At 41.8% G+C, this 21,917-nt stretch overlaps 1 protein-coding gene and 1 long non-coding RNA gene across 5 annotated transcripts in view; one reads left to right on the top strand and one right to left on the bottom strand.

Annotated features, from left to right (window-relative positions):
* SLC44A1 (solute carrier family 44 member 1) overlaps positions 1-21,917 on the top strand; it is a 108,816-nt gene that overhangs the window by 61,416 nt on the left and 25,483 nt on the right. The window contains exons 16-17 of one of the 4 annotated variants that reach the window (XM_038125476.1): positions 1,340-1,420; positions 17,755-18,202. In XM_038125476.1, coding sequence (XP_037981404.1) covers positions 1,340-1,420; positions 17,755-18,039 — 366 coding nt within the window. In that variant the 3' untranslated portion in view covers positions 18,040-18,202. Of the gene's footprint in view, positions 1-1,339; positions 1,421-3,628; positions 3,746-17,754; positions 18,203-21,917 lie in introns of those variants that run through there. The other 3 variants (XM_038125477.1, XM_038125478.1, XR_005255478.1) reach the window with 3 other exon arrangements.
* LOC119696020 lies at positions 5,390-17,738 on the bottom strand. The gene is made up of 2 exons (XR_005255481.1): positions 16,290-17,738; positions 5,390-16,198 (listed from the first exon to the last, which is right to left on the bottom strand). It is a non-coding gene; the product is annotated as an uncharacterized LOC119696020 (long non-coding RNA).

Consider the following 21,917-nt stretch of genomic DNA (forward strand, 5'->3'; position numbering starts at 1 on the left):
TATTTGCTAGCTGTTGGATGAGCAGTGATAATACAGAATCATAGTCTTGGATATCATGTCTTGTAAATTACAGAGTGCAGAATAGAAAGAAACAAAACAAAGGAAGAAAACTAGGTTTGTTTTTTTTTACTTTCCCCAGAAGGACTTCTCTTTGGATATGAGAGAGAAAAAATATCAGAGTATTTTATCTCATGCATAGATAGTGGTCACAGTGGAGTTTTCATATAGGCATCAACCAGAATTGGCTCTGTCACACATAGAAATGCCAGGCTTTATGTTCTGTCCTGGAGCCTACGTGCTTTGTCAAGGCCTTTTGCCAGGCTGATTGATTTTGTCCATTTTTATTCCATGTTATTCTCTGTTCACTATAACTAGAAACCAAGATATAAAAAATCTGCTTCTCAAGCCTCTCACTTTTTTGTTGCGTAGGAAATTTCTTGACAGTGCTTTAAGTGGCAGGTGTAGAATATGTCTCTGTAAAATGTACCCTTATGTAGGCTAGAGGAAGATTCTCATGACTTCTTAGCAATTTTTTTTTTGTGGGAACACCATGCCAAGAATTTAGTGCTAAACCCCTATGGAATCTAGAGTATATAATAAATAAATCAGTTGCTGATTAGTTGCTTTTTAACAGAGTAAGAGTAAAATGCAGCAAGTTCTCTCAGAAAAAAGCCTTGATATATTGTAAAAGCATTGTGGGTTTCTTTAGTCAACAGTCAATATCACAAAACCCCAGCAGCTAACGTTTACTGACATTTTCTGCAGAATCCTTGCCTTTAAGAGAAAAAAAAAATGCTTAAAATTTTATAACACATTTTCTAATCTGCACGAAAATGAGATCCTGAGTTCATGAAAAATGTAAGAGGTTGAATTGAGGACAGTTAGGGAAATCGGCCAAATCTTGCAAGTAATTATCTACAAGTCCTTTTGTTTAATGGAGTTCTAACATTAGGCACTGGATACAAGGCAATAAATGAGATACTGGTTTGTTTGGGTTTTTTGTTGTGGGGCATTTTTGTTTGGTTTTGACTTTTCTGTGTGTTTTGAAAATCAGTCTTTTACCCTCTTTCCCATAAAGGAGAGCATTGCATGGTAAATATGAAAGTTGTAAGAGCACACAAGGCAAACATCTGTCTGGCTTCCAGAATTAAGTGAGGGAGACCTTTGTGGTTATTTGGCAGGCTTTTTTGATACCTTGTGGTCCAGTCTAAGCAAGAGAAGTGGGAGATGCAAATTAGCTAGATATTTTGAGTAGTTACATCTTGAAGTTTCTGTCTTGAGATTTAATGTTTGGAGTTTGCTCTCCAAAAACACTTGTCATTTCATTACTGTTTTTCAGGAGTTTGTGGAGAATAGTAAGAAATCTATGAAAGAAGCTGGCCGGGGAGGTGGAGCTGAGGGCAGAGAGCTAAAACCAATGGTAGGTGCAGATGAGGAGGTGGCGATCCTCCAAGAGTTTCACTTTTACTTCTTCTCCCTCTTTGTCTTTACTGACTGCACTTCTTCAGGAGAAGTTTTTGTTCTCTGTATCACTCAAGATGTTCTGCTTTTTCTGTTTGTGAGCTTGCCTATCACCTGGATGGCAGAGTTTTTGTCACAGCTGAGACCATCTCCTGTAAAAGTAAGATGAAAGGAACTGTCTCATATGAAACAAATACAGTATCATTTCATTAGGATTAGTGGTGCATGCCATGTGGTAAATGCAGACAGCCCCAGTTGCTGAACGGTCTAAAAATAAGATGGCTCTGAGATTCTTTGGGCTCTTCTCAGCCCTGAGATGAACAATTTTTGCTCATCTTACTTTCACGGCAAAAACCTGAAATGAAGAACACTTACTGCGTGCATCCATTGTTGCAAAGTAAGACCAGGTATTCAAAGCCCTCACCAAATTATCTTACACAGTGCCAAGGAATTGGATACAGTGATTCCTTTCAACCTGCTCAAATGACATTTTTCCCAGTTGTTTGTTTTATTGCCAACTACTTATGTTGCTTGTCTTTTGTGTGCTCTTTCCATCTCACACTGTCAGATGCACAGACAGTGAACAATGCATCATTTATGCTTCTGCAGCCTGTTTTACTTATGGTGTGCCTGTTAGGAAGGCATTGCATGTCTGAGTAGCCTGTAATAAGAACACCATACATGGTACAGATAACAGATAGGAGGATAAGTTTGGAAGGTGGAGAACAGAGGACATATAACAGAGAGCCAGGCTGGGCAAGGTATGATTTGTCATCATACATTATGACTTTGTGAAACAGAATATTTTTCCATCATCATTTTCTCAGAGTGTTTGGGGTCTTACTCATTTCCGTACCATGGAGATCATTTTTTAACCAAATGGAATCTAAATAAGTGTATGCTAACAGAACAATTTCTTTTTCCAACAATGTATGTGAAGCCATGTTGCATGAGCATTTTTTGACTAAGCTGGAATGGGTTCCTGCTATAGACTGGATAGATATGTAGCTTTGCGTGTTTTGCTATTTCATTATGGCATACCAGTTTCTAGATTTGCTTATGCCTAAATGCTGCTGTGTTTATACATATAAAAAACTAATTCTATGCTCATTTACTGTTTTCTTCTGGGAGTAATTCTAGCTGGTTAAGCAGACACTAATGTTGGGATTTTCAGAGCAAGCTAATTGCTATAAATGCAAATGTGCCATGAAAATGATTGAGAATTGGGTGTGCAAACTCTCTAGTCATATGCACAAAAAATTCAGTTCAAAATTTTATGTTAAACTCTGTTTCAAAGAATTGGTTTACCTTAAGTGGTTTTCCACTTACACTGTTGTCAGAGCTGGCACGGACTGTTACTTAACACTTTTGTACTTGACTACCTGAAGCTTGGATGTTAAAAAACTTTATTCACCCCCACCCCTTGTAGAAGTGCAAACCAAGTACTAGCAAAACAAGGGTGGTTTTATTCTTAGAGGAAATTTTTTATGGACTCTTAGCCTGGTACTGGCTGAAAGTCCTCTTAGGATGGCTGGAGAAGATGCTGAGCACTTGAGGCTCAGAGTGGAAGTCTCCTGCTGAATTACTCCCAATTCTGCTGCTCATGTGAATGTCTTGTTTGGAACTGTTTGGGCCTTGTGGTTTTCCATTTTTGGGCATTCAGCTCCAGTTGATTTGATTATGAAATACTAGAATCTCACTTCCTGATCACGATGGGACGCAGCAGTTAAATTTCTGAGACCTTTCCCCAAAGCAGAGGGCCTCAGTTACAGCTAGAATAGGGTCATTCATAAGTCTGTTGTGTAACGGTAGTGCCCTTAGTCCCAAGATTGCATGTCTGAAAATTAGATCAATTCTACTTTTTTCTCTTTTTATTTCAATAGAGTCTTTACTGGTTTGCTTCAGTTTCCTTGAAATGCAGATATTTCTTAGATATGACAATTATTTCTTAAAGTGAAATGCCCTAAGTGCAGTTGTATTTAAAATAGATATTAGTAGCAGAGATGAGAAAACATTTCAGGAAGTTCTGTTCTTGTATCAGGGCACAACAAAAAAAACCCACCTTTTTATGCTTCTTTCTTTATGGCTTCCAGTGACCCCTTTTACTCAATTTCTCCTTGTCCTTTGGCATCTTTCTAAGACTGTACTGTATGACTTTGTTTTCTAGGCCTCTGGAGCAAGTTCATCTTGAAACTAGCCAGCCATATTGGAACCCATTGACATTCCAAAACAGTATATATATACATATATACATACATACATACATATATATATATATATATATGTATATACACACACATATATATACATATATATATATATATATATATATATATATACATCAATAAACAGCCAAAATCAGAGAAAAGGAACAGGGATTTAAAACTTTTTTTAACAATTATTTTTGTGAAACATGTACTCTTTTCATACGGGTGGCTTTTACAAGCAGCTTTATCATTGTTCCATTTCTTAAGTTATTTATTGTGGTCATGGAAATGTTGATTCTTATCTGCTTGATATTTTAAAATCTGGAGGAAGTATCATTGTAAAGATAATCTGAAATCATGACTGGGTTTAGAGACAGATTTCCCATGACACTGCTAATCTGATGAGAGTTTTACTTGTTTAATTTCTTTAAAATTTGCATTAAATTCAGGACAGTGACATGTACAGAAAACGTTAAAATCAGAAAAGTCTCAAATTAATTTTTTTCAAGAGGTCGTTTCAGCAAAAATTTGTTCAGTTGAAATGTGTTTGTAAGCAGTTATTTTACTTTACAGCCCTGGCAGGGCACAGTTGTCTTTACCAGTATCAGATATCACAATAACCAACTCCTCAGGTATTTAGGTGTGTGGGAGCCCTTGCATCTCCTATTAAACAGAACCTACAAAATGGGGACAGATAACTTTTATATGCAATTAACTTCCTGCTTACCCTACTTTTACCCCTCATACCCATTGCCCTCTATCCTCCCCCTGAGTTCAGTAGCCTCCTTCACAATTCAGCAGTGTTCCTTTGAAGGGTATGGATTCTCCATACAGGCAAGTCAAATAACAGATTGTTAAAGCTCAGTCTTAGCCATACTCATGATTAATTCATGACAAGATACAAAGATGCTGAGGATGGGAAGAGAAATGAATTATACTGCTGTACATAAAAAAGTACTGTATGCTTCATTTCATCTAACGAGAGAGCTCTGGGAGGTAGAAAGGATCATTGCTTGCCTGTTGCTTGATCCATATTTGTACATACTGTAGTGGGTGGCTAAAGCCAGAAAGGGCAGAGAAACATTCCTTTGGAAGTGTAGCTGCCAGGATAGTTATCTGAAATTATTAAATAATGACAAGAGAACATGCTTTTTATTATTATTATTATATACATAAATATCTTTTCAGTCTGGAAGTTCACCAGATATGAATGCTAATATTCAATTATTCAGCATAGTGAATTGGTAAATGCATAACTGTATTTGCTAAGAATTGATGATCTGTCTATGCTATATATTCCTTTTGTCAACATTTTTTTAAGAAAACTATTTTTGTTATTGTAAAGTTAATATTTCAGAGCAGAATTTTTAAACTTATTGCACTAAATACAAGCTGTCTACAAATAATGATGCCTCAATGGTTCAATCACTCCATTCCAGAAAATCCTTTGAAAGAGTAAGAGCCTTTCTACAGAAGCTTTATGATGGAGTAGAGAGGTATGTCTAGGTAAAGACATGCACAACTTGTGTAATCAAGATTTAGTAAGTAAGCAGTTAACTGTGCTTCCTTTCAGACTATCAGACTTCTAAATTGCTGCTGAAGATTTAAATAATTATGAGTGTCATTTAGCTAACTAGTGCTCTTATCTTTTTGGCAATAGTAAAATGTTTCACTTTTGCTTCCAGAAGTCATTTGATAACCTAAATTTGTTACTTTTTTTCCCTGTAAGCCAGTTAAAACAATTTACACTTTTCATATTACAGAACCCAAACTATTTGAATGGTACAAAAATAAAGATACATTCAGAAAGGCTAGCTGTTAGGGAGGCAAAGAGACTTATCCAGTCCTGGAAGCACTTACTCATTTAAGTGAACCATGTCTGTAACTATTAACATCAGGAGAGCTCTCTAAGTATGGAAATTGTTACATACGCATCTGTGTAAGTGCTGACTGGACTAGAGCTTCAGCCTATGGATTCAAACTGCAGCACAGGTGAGGCCTCTCTGTGCAAGTTAGAAGTCCGACTTGCCTAGAAGCAGCACTGGAACAGCCTTGCTTTTGTGGAGAGGAAACATTCCTGCAGTACCAGTGTCTAAGATAGCAGTGGTACTCAACACCAGTATTTGTGTAGATCAGAGGGGTTTAGCAACACAAATTTAAAAATTAGCTTAGATGAATACTAGAAACTGGTTTTCAAGACTAAAAGACTTACCAAGTACCCAGTTGCTTCCAGAGAATCTATTTTTATCTTGTTTGGAGGTTATTGGAAGTACTTAATCAAAGCAGCCTTGTATTCTGCTCATTTTGATAAAAAATTTCTGCCACGACTGGTTCCACAAGTTTGTGTTCTCCACTCACTGGATATCCTGAGTGGGAACTATCCTCTGTAATTGCAACTAGGACTGCAATTGGTAACAAATTTTGTATTTTTGTATGACTAGACTGTGCACCATTTTTATAGCAGTTTATCCTGTCTTAAAAATAAATTTGTTTATTTACATGGTGTTTAAAAGATACAGGCAGCACTTTTCTATGGGTTGTTGTAATGTTTAAGTGAGAAGCCTATATCATTACAAAGTTCTTAATAAAAACGTGCACACCATTCTTGAGTGTATATCCAGCATGCAGAGCTTTTCAGTCTTGCCAAAAAGGCATTCCATACACACATAGGCTTTCCAGTGGCCCTTTAAAGCTTTTGAATGTCTGTTGAAGTTCATTTGCAACCAAACTACAAGCTGCCCTCTTCCAGCTCTGTCTTGGGCACAGAGATAAGCAGAAGACAGAATTCTGAAAAGACAACTTTTCAGGACAAATTTAGACTGCTTTCCTTTCCTAGTGGGGATAGTGGAGTGGGAGGACGTTTTGGCATGTAAATTCCATACATAAATTTTGGCAGTAGGAGTGCTAGGGTCTGCCAGCTGTGAGGGATTAAATACTTCTTTTGACTGTTGGTTATTAAAGCCAGTGTATGGTCTGCTTTGTGGGAAGCAGTCTAGACTAAGTAGAGAGTGATGCTGCACTGAGAATAACAATGCAGGAGGAGCAGATGAGACAGCTAAAATAGAGAAATCATCTCCTCAGAAGGTCCATTGAATTGAGTAGTGCTAAAAGACTGGAGATTTAGGCTGGACAATTTGGATTTAGAAACAATCATTGGGATTACTGCTTCCCAGCATTTGGTTTCTGCGTCATAGCCTCTAACCAGCTGAGTTTCAAACAGAAAAAGCATACCAATCCTTAAATTTTAAATTTTTTCCCACATTACGTTTTCTTTTTTGAAGTTGAACAGCACCATGTCATCTTTACTGCTTCTGCTGGCCCTGGAGAATGTTTTTTGTTGTTGTTGTTGTTGTTGTTGTTCTTTTGGGTCTCATTTCCATATTGCTCTCTGAGTAAGACAGTGGCAAGTGGCAGAGTGTCAGCTCCCCTCTGTCCCTTGATCTTACCACATACCCTTTTACCTTCCCGAGGCAATGATTCAGGATATTACCTGTACTGAATGACAGGGAGAGTATGTGCTAAGCTGAAGTTCTGAGGTAGAATTTTTTTCTTTTTTTGTCTGGTATTACTCCATCACTGTGGTTAGAAGTGCAACTAGTCACTTCTAGAGTTTCACTGCTGCTCCACAGCTAGACTTAGCACATAGAATAACCAGCTTAGATTTGCATCTTCAACTTTCCATGAGCTCCCAGTGCCACAACCAGGATGGGCTTCTAAATGTGGCCTTACATTGACATAGTAAATGAAGGACTTTTTGCATTTGTAAAGTGTTTTCTATAAGGGAGACCTAACAGTGGAAAATGAAGTTAAACGTTGCGGTGGGTTGACCATGGCTGTCACATACACTGCTACTCTGTTGCTTGCTCAGGATGGGAGAGAGCGGTGAAAGGACAAAAACATTGATATAAGTGCAGTTCACTAAGCAAATGGGGGGTGGGGGGAAGCAAAGGCAATCATTTACCAGCAGACCAATGTCCGGCCAATCTCCAAGAAGCAGCTGCTTGGGAACCCTCCCCAATTTGATTGCTGAGTGTTACATTATATAGTGTGGAATATTTCTTCAGTTTGTTCAGGTCAGCTGTCCTGACTGTGTGCCCTCTCATCCTTTTGCCCAACCCCAAACGACTGCAGGAGTTGTAGAGTGGAAAATAGAGGAGGCCTTGGTCCTGTGCAAACACTGCTTAGTAGCAGGTAAAGTTTTATGTTAGCAACACTGTTTTGGTTGCAGATCTAAAACACAGGATATTGCAGGTTGCTGAAAAGAAAATTAACTTCGTCCAGCCTAACCCAGTACACAGGCCCACCTACCCAATAACTAATCCAAGACTTGCTCCCTGCATTTCTGTACAGCATCTTCTCAGGGTGGTTACTTCTTTCTGAAAGGGCTTTTTTTGCAGCAGGCAATTAGCCTGCTCCACAGTGCTCCCTTTCATGGAGGGAGCAGGGGATGTTAGCTCTTACTCTTTCAGCACATAATGGGGATATAAAGCAAAAATGAGCCCTTTCTGTATCAGTGTTCTGGCAATTGAGCAGCCAGTGTTGGAAACAATATACTTAATGTGCCCTCAGGGCATGCACTTTAGTGGTTTGCTCTGAGTGGTTATGATGTATTCTGTGAATGTATGTTATAGAGTCAGAATAAAATGCATGTAGGAGACATATACTCATCACCATCTAGTGAGCATTTAGTTCAGAGTGCATATTACATGCTATATTGAATATGGCACAGTCGTTTTAAGAAACAGTCTTAAGATTTATAAGTAGATACCTTACAGCATTCCTGGTTTTTAAATCATGGCTTGGCCTGTGCAGATACCATTTACTAAGTCTAAATACCACTAGCCCATTGTTTCTTGAACAGCTTGTGTCACATTATCAACACAGAAATTCTATTTTATCTTTGTGAAAAAACCAAAAAGACAACAAAACAACCCTTGTGTTTCCCAACACCAAATCCAACAGGCTTATTTGAAACATTTTTTGCCCTCAGCTTCTTTGTTGGGATGATGAAAGTTTACTCTAAATATTTCATTTTAAAATGCTCTTCCAACTATTTAATCTCTGCTGTTATTTCCACCATGTAACAAGATTGTGGAGACTAGTAAATCTATATTTCTTGTGTTCTGTAGCAAATACTGTTTTCAAGGTATTTTTTTCTTTTATATTTAAAGCATTAAGAGAAAAGTTGAAACGCATCTCCTGTGATGTGGGTCATGTATAAAAGGCAAAATTTCTGGTCTGGGATGGAGCTGTGATGAGTCTTGCAATCTGATACAATAAAGCCAAAGCTCCTCAGACACCAGGATTATGAAAATATTTCTAAGGAGAATTGGTAACATGAATTGATCTGAAAATACCTATTTTGGGGGCTAAACTATCTGGCATTCATTTGACAGACATCTGTTAAAATGGAACTAGCAGAAAACCAGAAAATGCCCATCAGATTCTACTTGCCTGTCTCACTGAGGTCAAGTCATCATATTTGAATATGATGAGCAGACTTAGGTGTTATAAGCATTTGGTACTTCTCTAGAGAAACTCCTCTTAGAATCAAAGTTCCAAGAATTCAGAGTAAAAGTACCAGCTGACTTTAACAGAACTAGCCTAATTTCAGTAATGTTAAAGACACCTATGGCCTCAAGTATGTGATTTATAAGTAGATGCCAAACAGCATTCTTGTTTTATGCTGGCAGCATAGGTGGATACCATTCCTCAAGTGTACCACCTCTCCTCTCTGGGTTAGTGGGAATACGGGCAGCTTATTTCAAAAAGGTTTGGTGAAATTAGGAAACTGACTAGTTATGAAACCCAGCAGAAGTTGTGCACTGACTGGAGTTCCCACTCTAAACATGTTTTTTAACTCTCAAATACCATGTGTCCTCCGTATTAGTATTAGTTGGGTCCCTCCCTGCTGCTCAGATGGAAACAGGAGAATATTTCTCATTTGAAAAACAGTGCCACAGACAATCTCATGATGTCTCCTAGGGGAGTGAGGGAAGAGGAAACAGAAAGATGGTTTTATTTCTAATGTAGGACAGAAAGCAGCTGCCAGAAGTTTGGTGGAGCATGGAGAGCAGATAAAAAATATTCCACAGGATCTTCACAGTAGTTAAGAAAATTCACATTCCAATTCAGACATCTTACAGCAACATCTCCCATGTCCCACTTTATTTTACTCTGGAGCTCTTCAGAGCAAAATTAAGGTGGAATACTATACCTATAGAAAATTGTCATTTCTATATAATGAATTGTGTTGCTGATTACAGAAACTACTCTAAGGAAAAAGGAAAATCTTCTGAACAGATTTTAAAGGCTTGACAGTACTTGCATTGTCATAGTCCATCAAAGCTTCATCTGGAAATGAATTTTTCATCCTCCTTTACTCATACTTCTAACAGGGCAATCAAACCCCTGGACTGGCTTAGTGATTTACATTGAATCGAGATCAACTAACAAGTGCTCCTTTTTCCAGTGGAATGCCACCTCCTTTGAGAATGGGAAAAGTAAATGTGACACTGTTCATTGTTGTCTTGAGAACTTAAACTATTTTATACTGGAAGCTGTGAATGCAGGAAGAGAAAAGAAATTAACAGTGCTGATCTAATCTTAGATTTTCTGTGTAAACTGACATTGTGCCAGGATACTGATGCAAAACTGTATTTTAGTCTAAGAAATGTATAGATTTTTTAATGTATCAAAATAAAGTTTTTCTTTTAAGTAAGAAAGAAATTTCTGTATTTTCCATGTGGTGTGTGTAAGCCATGCTCTTATTCAATACAATACAATCTCATGTTCCTGAGAAGGAAGTCAAATTTTTGCTGAAGTTTTACTTTGTTCTGTGCCTGCTCTTTAGCTGAGTAGTCGCAGTAACATTGGACATACTGTCCTGGTGCCAAGAAAAGCATTCTGATGGTAATGTTTTCTGAGGTGAGTGTGTTAATGGGGTTTGGTAGAGGAAAGGCAGGATATTTTTGTTGTCTTTCTTCTCACTGATCCTCTCTCACTGGTCCTCTCACATCTGCTCCTCAGCTTCTCTCCAGAGTCTTGGAAACTGCCCCTTAAGGCTAACGGTTACACCCATCACCACATTCCTCAGCCTCTCTGGTAGGCCACAGGATGTGCTGACGGTCAGTCACATACAGAAGCAGTTGGAAAGTTCTTCACTGTGAAAGGGGAGGTTGTGGTCACACATGCAGAAGAGTCCTTGCTCATACCCAGGAAGCAGGACTCTCAGGGCTCATAAGGCTATCTGGAGCATACTGGCTTATAAGATGCTTTGCCTTACCAGGACAGCTGTGGGGCGATGAACAGTAGGGAGGCATGAAGGAGATCTTGCTATGCATTATGAGCCATGCAAGCTGCATATCCCAGCACAGCACCTCTTGTGGCAGCATTACCTTGTTCCTCAAGGACCTGTACACACTCCCCACTTCGCACAGCTGTTCCAACAGCTTGGATGTGAGTAGACGCGATAACAGAGGGACATACAGTCACAAAGATTTCTTCCTTTCTCCTCTCTGTCCCATAGCGCAGCATATTTCTGCTTCTTGCTGACAAGTTTTTTTACACTAATACACTAATGCGCTAGTAAGCCAAGAGAAACCGTGTCTTCTATTGTTCTTTACTGCAAACCACTTCAGCACTGTATTTGCCTGAGATAGTTTACTTCATCTGGAAACTACTGCTGCATCTGAAACGGAGACTGGTGCTGTTGTGGCTAATCAGTCATCATCAGTCCATCAGGAGGAAAAGGACCAGACAGCCCATCAGGCAGGACCTCTGCACACAGGCAGGGTCCATGCTGTGGACCCAGAGTGTTCTGCTGCATGTCAGTGTTCTGCAGTTTCACTGAAGGTGCGTGCCCTTAGCTCAGAGTGTCTATTTCACGGTTTATTAACAGTGAAGCTGCATGGCTAGATAGGTTTAGCTGCACGGAGCAAAAGAGGCTCCAGAGATATCCTTCATCAGTGGAGGTGTTAGGGGCGGGAGACATGAAACATACAGGTTGTATAAACTCTGTCTGGTTTCCAATGTATTTTGCCTGTGTTAGAGCTGCAGAACAGGAGCTCTTTAGCTTTATTTACCCTCTCTAGCAGTGAGGGACTGAAGCACTGTCTGCAGAGATCAATGCTCTGAAACGAGAGTTTCATGACTTCCAGGAGGAAAAAAAACCAAAACAAGCATGTAAGGGTGGGCTGCAGAAGGCTGGTGAGAGAAGCATTTGTAGGGAGAACAGAATGAGACATGGGACTTGGAAGGAAAATTTCAGGTTACTCTGGTGGATTGTGGAAGAAAACCCTGCTCTCCTGCTGTTAGCAGGGACCTGGAGACAGAGGACTGGAGCTGCAGAAGCAGAATTTTTCGTTCCACCACACAGCAGTTCACACTGGCAAAACATTCTTCATGCGGTGGTCATGTACCTCTGACCACCTACCCTGGGGAATCAGCCCCTGGCATTGGCAATTGCAGAACAGCACAGGCAGACGCCTTGTCAGATCCCCACTCCCTGAAAAGCCCTCTGGCCGCACTGGAGATGAAGGACTAGTCTCCTTGCTAGCAACACAGCACATGTCCTTGGCGGCTGAAGGAGCTCTCCTGCCACGTTTAGAGGATGGGACCCTCTGTATGCAGCATTTAGTGTGCAGCAAATGGGCTCCTTCTCCAAGCCAGGGAGCTCAGATCCTGTGCTGCTGGAGTCTGGCATGGCTCCTTCCCTCCACTGTGGGCCACTGATCCAGTTTTAGTCACTGGTATTCAGATGTTTCATGAAGATTAGCTAGTGCACAGGGAGTGATTATTTAGAATTTCTAATTACTATTAAATTATGAATGTGTGAAATAGATGGCGCTTGCACTCCCACACACAGAAAACCTAAAAAGGCTGGTTTGCTGACAACTACTGCCATCATCTTCATCTAGTGCTTATTCTTGTTTACCTTAAATACACTAAAATAAAGTGGAAGAAAATCCAGCACCAGAGCAGATTTTCTGAGACCCTTACCAGAGCAGTCAGAGCTACAAATAAAGCCTATGAGAGAAGCTACTGAATTGTTGTATCTCACTACCTCAGCTGACAGTAATCAAGTGGGAGACCAATGGGTGAGCAGGTATTTCACACTGTATTCCTCTGAAGAAGAAATTACAGAATCCTGTGCCCTAGGAAAAAAAAAAAGTCTGCCACAGTCCCAGAAATAGTGATAAGATGTCTCCTGGTTTTAATTGCTTTTCTGATAGCTCTTACTTGTATTCTAGTTTTACATATTAAGTCCTGAATACAAACCTTGGACAAAAAATATTTGCTAGGCATTGGCAATGCCAAATGGAGCACAGTGGTCTGTCCACTTCTGATTGCAGGACCTTCCATGTCCCCCCATCTTTGCTTAGATAGGAAAGGTTTGGTTCAAAGATTTGGACACCTGCTTGGGGCCAACACACCGCTTATCCTCCAAAAACCTCCTCCTCTGTCGCCTGGAACATCTCACTGTCTGTCTCTGTGCCTCCCTTTCTTTAAAGATGGGGATGCAATGAAAGCCAAGTCCATTAAAGATAAGTCAGTACTCAGATACTGAAGGAGGATGGATGAATGAAATAGGGGCAGGTAAGGCTGTGTGTGAAACTGGGATCTAAAAATGCCTCTGCAGCTGCAAGAGGCAATGAATTTGCGTGTGGAATTTGCGTGAATTTGGGTGGAATTTGTGTCCTATGCAAGAGAAATGATACAGACATGAACACCTCAGACTCATTGCTCTTCTGATAGCTACAATATTTGAAACCTTAATCCTCCACTAGAAAATCCCCTCCAGTTTTAGTGGGTCTTGGTACTTCACTGTGCCTGCTTTTTGCCGGAAGAAAAATCCACTTGTTGGAAGGCATGGAAAGTGTCTTTCAAACCTCTTAAAATTGCACTGCCCCTAGTAATAACAACAAACCTAACTTTAGTACCTAATGTTGAACATTGCTGAATGAAGTAAAGGGATTTCAAAGCATGAGTTTGCTGCCTGTTCTGAAAGATTGGGTAGGAAGTCTGCAGAAGAGTTCTTCCTTCTTATGGGCAAAGAAGCCCTACTGCCTCCAGGCAAGGAGGATCTTGGCTTGCTTTTGAAAGCTGTGGTGTTGTATCTGTGCATTGTGGGACAACACAAGGACAAGAAAACCTCAGAACAGTCTGTATTTCATTGCAGCAGGAGACCAGCCTGCCAGAAAAGCATGTGAGGTTCATGCTGTTTATGATGAAGCTTGACAGCTTTATAAAAATGTAATTTGCTCCCCAAAAAAGCCAGCATAAGCACTTGCAGGTCTGAATTTCCCAGAAGATTAACAGCTTGAAAAGCTATTAAGCTTCTTAAAGAAATAATATAGAATCAAAGCTTGAATGGAGAGTGTAGGAGAACTATACACAAGCCTGAATTTCTGTTCACTTCATTGTGTTCATGGGCCAGGGCCCCCCACCTTTCCATAATCACCATCTGAACTTACTTTAAGAATAGCACATAACAAGGGAAGTAAAAAGCACACATTAAGGTTTTGAGCCATGGAGGAAAACAAACTCTTGTTTGAAATAGCCTAAACATTTGTATATGTGTCCACAAGCTGGGGCTGGGCTCCAGAAGGGCTGCAGCCTTGACACAGTGAAGGAAGTGGGGGGAAGGACAGAATGGACTGATGACCCGCCAAGCCAGAGACATGACATCAATTGGGGTAAGTCCCAGCAATGGCAAAACCTTGCTTGTTGTCCAGGCTGCTGTGGAGCAGCCTTGTATTTGCACCTTGTAGCTCCATCTACCCCCACTGTGGCCCTGCAGATGTTTTCCAGCTAACCTTTCTGGAGGGATCAGGCTAGAAATGGAGTGAGTAGGGAAAACGCAACGGAAAAAACAAATATGAAAGGGGCAATTAGTAGTAAATGAGGTGCCAGAACTCAGAGACCCTTCTCAGAAGTGGGCTGCTGGAAAGCTCAGAGGGGATCCAAGAGCACTATCTGTGCCATGCTTACTGGAGGGAGGGCAGTGGAGTGTTTCTTTGCAGGGTATTTGTGCTTGCCTTTATCAATTACAACTGCTGTAATGAACCGCTACTGGAAATTAAAAAAAAAAAAAGGAAAAAAAATTAAAAATTGTTGCTTTGGTTAGAATTAAGCATTTACATGGGGGTGTTTTGAAAAGTCATATGAAGACAAATGAGCCCTTGCCATCTGAGCATCATTGGATTTGCAGCAGAAGAAGCTTTTGGAGAGGCCATGCCTTGAGTGTCTTAGTTTTTTGCAAGGGGGATAAACTGTCCTTGCTGCCTGTTCTGGTATTAAAAACGTTAAGAAGGTCATCACGGTAAGAAGTGATGCAGTGCTGCAGGCCAGGACACAGAGCACCTTGGTGTGACAGCAGTGACACATCAGGCATGGGGTTCTGAGTATGTCACATATGTCCAGATATACCTGTGATGTACTCGTGCAGGTAAAAGGTATTAAAATGATTAGCACTTCATACTGAAGTAGTCTACTCTTTGGAAAAGAAAGAGCAGCTGCTCCTGAGTCAAAGGGTTAAATTTTTATTGTATCACAAAACCCAGACAAATACAAAATCTTTGTTTTCACTCTTCCAGATGAATTCTACCAACTCGTTCAGCCTAAGGGCATAGCTCAGTACAAGGCATAGGCAGCATTATAAGCCTAAACAGCAGTAGCTTCATCTGCTATTCTGTTCCTTCCTTTGCAGTCACAATAATGAAATCCAGGGGGAATTAAAAGTATCCTGGCTGCAGAGCCCATCAACTAACCATTGTAATGTGGTTGTGAAATACAGAACCAGAGACTAGCAAACACAATTAGCTAATAAGATCAGTGCTCAATCATAACTCCATTTTAAACAGGCTGTTGATAGAGTAATTTTGACACCAAAATAGCATCACAGGAAATACACATTCACTGCAACATATTGTGCCTTTTATTAAGCAACAGTACAACACTACAAAGAAGCCAGATTTTCACTGGAGGCTGTCAGCAGGAGCAATTTCTCTACTCAGACCCATGCTGATGAGAAAATTTTCCACGTCCCCTTCCCCCAAGCAGAGCCAGAAGGGCATGGTTACACATGCCAGCTGTGAAGGTTTTAGGCTGCCCGCAGCTTCCCTCACAGATTTCAGCTGGAAGAAACACCATGGCTGTTCAGCAGCACACTGGCTCTGGCATCTCCTCCATATATAACTCAACTCAACTCAACTCAGTGTATGTTGAGCCATATTTATTCCTGTGAGGCACTGGGCCTGCTCTTACCCCTATGCATGAAGATCAGGAGACCAAATGGGCCATGCTAGACCGAGTGAGCTCCCAGGAAATGAAGGTAGCTTGGGCTGCTGGATCTCACCAGCAGCTCAGAGCTCATTAGGGAATGTAATTTAATGACCTTTAATGCCCTGACAATGTACAACTGCTTCCCACAGCATGCATGGATGGATGCACAGCACTCTCTGGGTTTGGAAGCTTCCCAGCAATGGTGCTCTCTCTAATGGTCCCATCTGGAGACTGAGTGCAACTCTCTGAAAGGAAAAGGCAGCATTTTTTCTCCTCTAGTTTTTCTTACAAGAATAAACTGTTCTCTTTTCTATCTAGTCTAGGTTTTTAACAAACCAGCAAAGGGCTTTTCATCTCCTTAGAGCCCACAACATGAAATCTTTCACCACAAAAAGAATCCCATTGCAATGAAGTCTTCAGTCTTCAAAGGCACCTCTTGGGCCAGCTCCAGCTCTGGAAAGCCTTGTTCTGAGATGAGATGTGGTGCTGCAGCTGGGTGGTGTGGTTTTCAGTGACCCTTCCTGAGACTTGTTCTCTCAGTGGCCCCTCTGTCTTCTGAGCTTGTCCTGAGGGTGGGCTCACAATGAGCCAGCATTGCTGTGAGCTTTGCCAGCCTCCTGCCTTAAAGGACTATTGCCAGCTTGATAACCTTCTGACAGATGTCAACCCTTTGTGCCCCTCCTCCCTCCTCTTTCAAGGCAGGGCTGACTTGTGTCAGCATTTGTTCCCCCACAGCCCATGGTGCGCACACCTCGCATGATTTCTGTACTGGACACAGCCAGCCTATGAGTGCTGCCAGAAGCATGAACAGATGCAAAGCTCACCTCCTGACTGGCCCAACCCAGAGTCAGGAGATGGTGCACAATGCACTGGCATTGACAGTACATGACCTCCCCCAGCTCTTGTCCTTGCCTCCTCCTGCTGACTTATCAGACTACAACCCAAGGTGATGCACCAGAGGTTATTGCTCTCCAGGAGGTAGCAGAAAATAGGTGTTTGGGGCAAAGGTGATCTGCTGCCTCTGAGTTTCAGTTACGGTAAGTGTAGGACAGGATTAGAACACCCTTTCATGCTCCCCAGCTTCTTGTGCTTAAGGAGAGTTATGGCTCATCAAGCCCAAAAAGTGCTGTGGGTTTGGTTTTTTTTCCCTGCTTTAAATCTTCTTTTGCTGTGCAGCCAGAATTCACTGCAAGATCAGAGAAGTTAAAGGGTCAGATCTTCATCCCTCACTGTTCCCTAAAATGGTCACACAAATATATGCAATATTGCCTTCACAGAAGTGCAGAAATGTGGCTTTCAACCCTTTTATAATTTCTTTTTTTCCCTTGAGGATTACATCCCTGAACCACCTTTTACCTCACTTCAATCACTGCAGTCCTATTTTTTCTATTATTTGAAAAGACAGTTGATCTTCATGCCACGCAAAAAACTCACCCTGTGCTTCTGCTGACAACATGTTCAGCCACTTCCCTTCTACCTGTTTACCTTAAGCTTCTTCACTCACCCAAACACTGCCCAGCTGTGCCTCCATTCAGGTCTCTGCTGTTCTCCGTGATTTTCCAAAACCAAGCCCTTGCCTCCAGCCTCGAGTTCTATGCATAATCTACACCTCTCCCTTACCTAGACCTTGCCTCTATGATACTTCTCTCCTCTTCCAGCTCTCCTGGAACCTGAGGTGCCCCATAGTCAGGGTTGTGCTCTGACTCTTGCTTCTGCCATCTGGGACAAAGTTACCCATCTTTCTCCCTCTTTCTCTCTCTGTTTTTTGTTTTTTGTTTTTTTTTTGTTTTTTTCAATCTAGACATCAAATTTTAGTGTCTCACAGTTTAAACATCCTCAAGAACAGAAAAGAGAAGCTGTGTGGATTCTGCAGTTCTGGCTTGCACCAGTAACTTCAGTGAAGGCAGGCAAATGGACAAGAGCTTCCAGTCTCTGTGCTGCCTTTTATAGGATCAACCAACGGCCATATGGTTCTGCTGCTATTTTAAACTGTGATCCCCTTGCTTTGTCCCTAATGCTAGCAACAAGACACAGATGTGTTGCTACCGGCTTGCATGTGCATTCTACATTTCCTCTGTCTGTGTAGGTGTAGTGCTTGGTAAACCAGGGGTTTGACTCCAATATAAAATGGTGGATATATAAAAATTATGGTGGAATTTCAACTGCACTTGGCTCTGCCAGCCCACTTATTTGCACTACAAGCAGAGTGGAGAGCAGATATGCACAATCAAGTATCTTTGACTGTGTCACCCTAAAATGAGTTGAACAGGGACCCAAAGGATTTATGCATGGTGTGTTTTAGTTGATTCTTCAAGAAGCATTTAAATGGAATTGCTGGTTGCAGGGTCCCTTATTGACACAAGCAACAAACCCATAAATGCAATCTGCACGTATGTTGGTCTGTGTGCCCAGGGTTGCGGGGGTGTGCCACCTGCCTCTTGGAGGACAAGCAGGTAACAACACATGGCACTATGCTCTGCTAATGTCACTAACAAAAGGAAATTTTAATTTAAAAAATGTCATGTACTGAAAGCACTAGTGACTTTAGAACGCTCTTGGTTTTCACTTGAAGAGTGCAATGAAATCCTGCAGAAACCAATGTCAGTCTACTCGTGTTACTGGAGTCAGTGTAGACTGCCTAAATCCTCGTGTCTTCTCAAAGTAAGAACATCAAATAAATCATACTGTTTCAATTATAAGTGGACCAAATACAAAATACATTCTAGAGCAAAGCTTTAGGGTTTTTAGATCTGAATCTATATATTCTATCTCTGAGTGCAATGTAGACAGATTGCATTCATGGATTTGTTGCTTGTGTCAATAAGGGACCCTGCAACTAGCAATTCCATTTAAAAGTGTGCCCTTGCAGCCACTTCATGGTGCCCTCTTCTGCATGGACCCTCAGCATCCCCAGGTGGGTGAGGGCTGTGGAGCTCAGGGCCAGAGAGGTGCCTGCAGGGGCAGATACTGAGGGACACTGGGGCATGGTGGGGACAGGAAGCGCAGCAATGAATGCTCCTGGTACCCAGGTCTGGGGTATTTGTGAGGATGTGGCAGAAGTCCTGAGACAACACAGGTAACAGCAAAACCAGCAAAAATGCTTGCAAATTTGCCACCTCCATCACTCTGCTTTCTCTCTGCTCTTTGAACCTTTTAAAAAGTACTTCAAATGTCTCCAACGACTTTTGCCTGAGCAAAACTGGAACTACTTCAAAAGAAGACATGCCCACAGGAGGGTTCAGTAAAAAATGCTATTAATTATAAATGCTTGTCAGTGATCAGAAAGCCACCCATTTGACCAGCTGGCCAGCAAATGGCAGAGTTTTCAAGCCAGGCATGCCCAAATCACAGTAGTCTCTGTCACCTGTTCCTGTGAAGGAAGGTGTACATAGTGCACAGATGTTTTCTTGAGCACTATGACAGTGGGATTTGCATGGTAGGTCTCTGGCAACAGCTACACTTTCTAGAGGAGCGCACAGTGGAGCTTCTTCTCTGATCAGGGTGGCCACTATGGCTATGGGAAGTCTCCAGCTAGATGTAGCATGGCTCATCTCCCCCAGAAATCAGGCAAATACCATGGATAAGTGGATCAGGAATGGCTGCTTCTTCTTTCCTAGAACCGCAGATGGTGTTCTGCTGTAGTAGTAACTGGCTGTCCTAGAGAGAAGAGTGTGGGGCTGCCACCAGCTGCTCCTCAGGCTTTCATACCACCCACATTTCCCAAAAGAGAGCCAGGATTGCTGTTGAAAGGAATAAGATGAATGTGTCTTTACAAACAGACTGTGTGAATCTACTTGTAGACAGGGCCAGGGACTTTCAGATGAGAAGTAACGGGAGAAACTATCAGTTTCAGAAAATTGACTAATTGACATGGACTGCTGCTCAGCCAATGTCATGCTAAATTCCTGAATTCAGAGAAGAAGAAGACCGAATAGAATATGAATATCATTTAATGTACAAAAAGGGGTTTCATATTAAGGGAGACATATAGTAGGTGAATCTGGAAGTCTGTACCTTGCGTGTACCTCAGCCAATGGGAAAAGGAAGAGGATGATGCAGCCAGGAAATGAAGAAAAAAAGGAGGCTGCATCATCCAACAATTTGAGAGACCCCATGGAGAAATGCCCCATGGCCTCTCCTTTTGTTCATGAATAAAGTTATGGGACTCCTCCGTTTCCTTTCTGGACATAAACCTCTGGTGACTTGAATTTTTCCGTACGCTGTCCCTGCCACTGCCTCCACCTCGGCTGTGCCCAGGCTAGGGTCTCTGCATGCACAAGAGCGTCCTTCTCTGCCAAGTTTTCAGATGCCAGCACCCCTGTTCACTGTTAACGAGAGGGTAAAACGGCAGGTCATGGACTATGTTTGGCGCTACAGCAATCCTTTTAGGCACTGATCACAGGCAGGTAACCCGCCTCTCCCCCCAAGACAGGCAGACTGATGAAGACACAGTGCCATCAGCTGGGCATTTACAGCCACCTGCCCAAAGTCCGGGCCACTTCCCTGCCAAAAGGCAGGGGTTTCACAAAACCACGCCTTTTGGTGACTACGAGCTTTTTGTAGCAGACAGCAGTTGAGTGCAGGGTGTATGCCTGTCTTAGGTGAGGAGAGCAAGCAAGTCTGCAGTGCAAAAGCAGGATTAGAAGGTGTTGAGTCCTTTAAGAGGGCAGCAGCTAATTCTTTCTAAGAAGCAGCTTTAGGGAGCCTTTTGTCCTTCATTCTGCACCTTGCCATCCACCAGCACTTACTTGGTACATGAAGGCAGAGGCACGTCAGCAGCAGTGCACTTGGCACCAGCAATGTGCCATGGAGACAAAAGATTTTGCCTGCAATTTTATTTGGGAACCTTTTATAATGAAAGGGGAGGCACAGGCAGCAAGCTGGATGAACAATATTCCTTAAGCTTTAACAGCTGGGGGACTGTAACTGAGTGTACAGCCCAGCAAAGTGCATACAGCCCTGGAAACCTCATTAATTATGCTCCTTCTCTTCCACACTGTAACTGGTCTTTCCACTGGAGTATGCCAGCACATCTCTCCCTTGAGGTGAGAGCTCATAATTCCTCCTCCCCACTTAACTCCTGCCCCCAGCTGCCCACTAAAAAAATACAGGCAGCAGCAGAGCCTTTTTGCAGGTCTGTTTACTTTTATGCCATGCAAAAAACATCCCCTTTTCTGCTCTTTCTCTTGCTGCTGCCTCTCAGTTTATCTCCTCACTCTGCCTGTCTTCTTTCTAGTCCTGGCTGGCTGCAGGGCTTCTCAAAATCTGGTTTTAAAATATGAAGTGACTTTTGGACTGTGTGGCTCTGGGCCAAGCTTTCATAGGCAGTGGGTGAGAAAATGTACTTATTCACTGCTTTTTGACATGGTCAAAGGTTATTCCAGTAGACACTTCAGCATGAAAGGAGCAACTTCAGAAAATGACAAAATTATGTGGTTCGAAGAACTCAGCCTTCATCTTCATAGGGGATAACTCCTGAGCAATATACTTTTTTTTTCCCCATGTAATAGCTCTTCTGTTTCTTTACAGCAACTCTCATGAGCTCCCTTGACTCTGTTTTATTTGAGTGGTGTATAAGGGTTTATCCTACCAATATCGATACGTCCTGGACACTGAAGAATTCCCTCTGTCAGAGACGGGTAAGGTGCAGGAGTTGCATGAGTGAGGCAGAGAATTAAATTCACAGTAGTTAAATTAAATTAAAGGCCAAATTCTAATCCTTTGAAACTTACCCAACAGAAACAGTACCAGGGGAACAAAATTCACAGCAGGGCAGTGTCCCAAAGATGGCACAAGCATGGTGATGCATTTTAATACCAGCACCTCTCTCAAAGCTGCTGTAACACCATAGAGCTGCACTCCAGCCCAGGCGCTGTTCTGTGGCTGTGTCTGTGTCTGTGCCAAACGCCACCATTATGAAATTACAGTTTCCTTTCAACACTGCAGTGTTGGAATTTTTTTTTA

Source organism: Motacilla alba, chromosome Z (genome assembly GCF_015832195.1).
Source record: "Motacilla alba alba isolate MOTALB_02 chromosome Z, Motacilla_alba_V1.0_pri, whole genome shotgun sequence".
Classification (NCBI taxonomy): domain Eukaryota; kingdom Metazoa; phylum Chordata; class Aves; order Passeriformes; family Motacillidae; genus Motacilla; species Motacilla alba.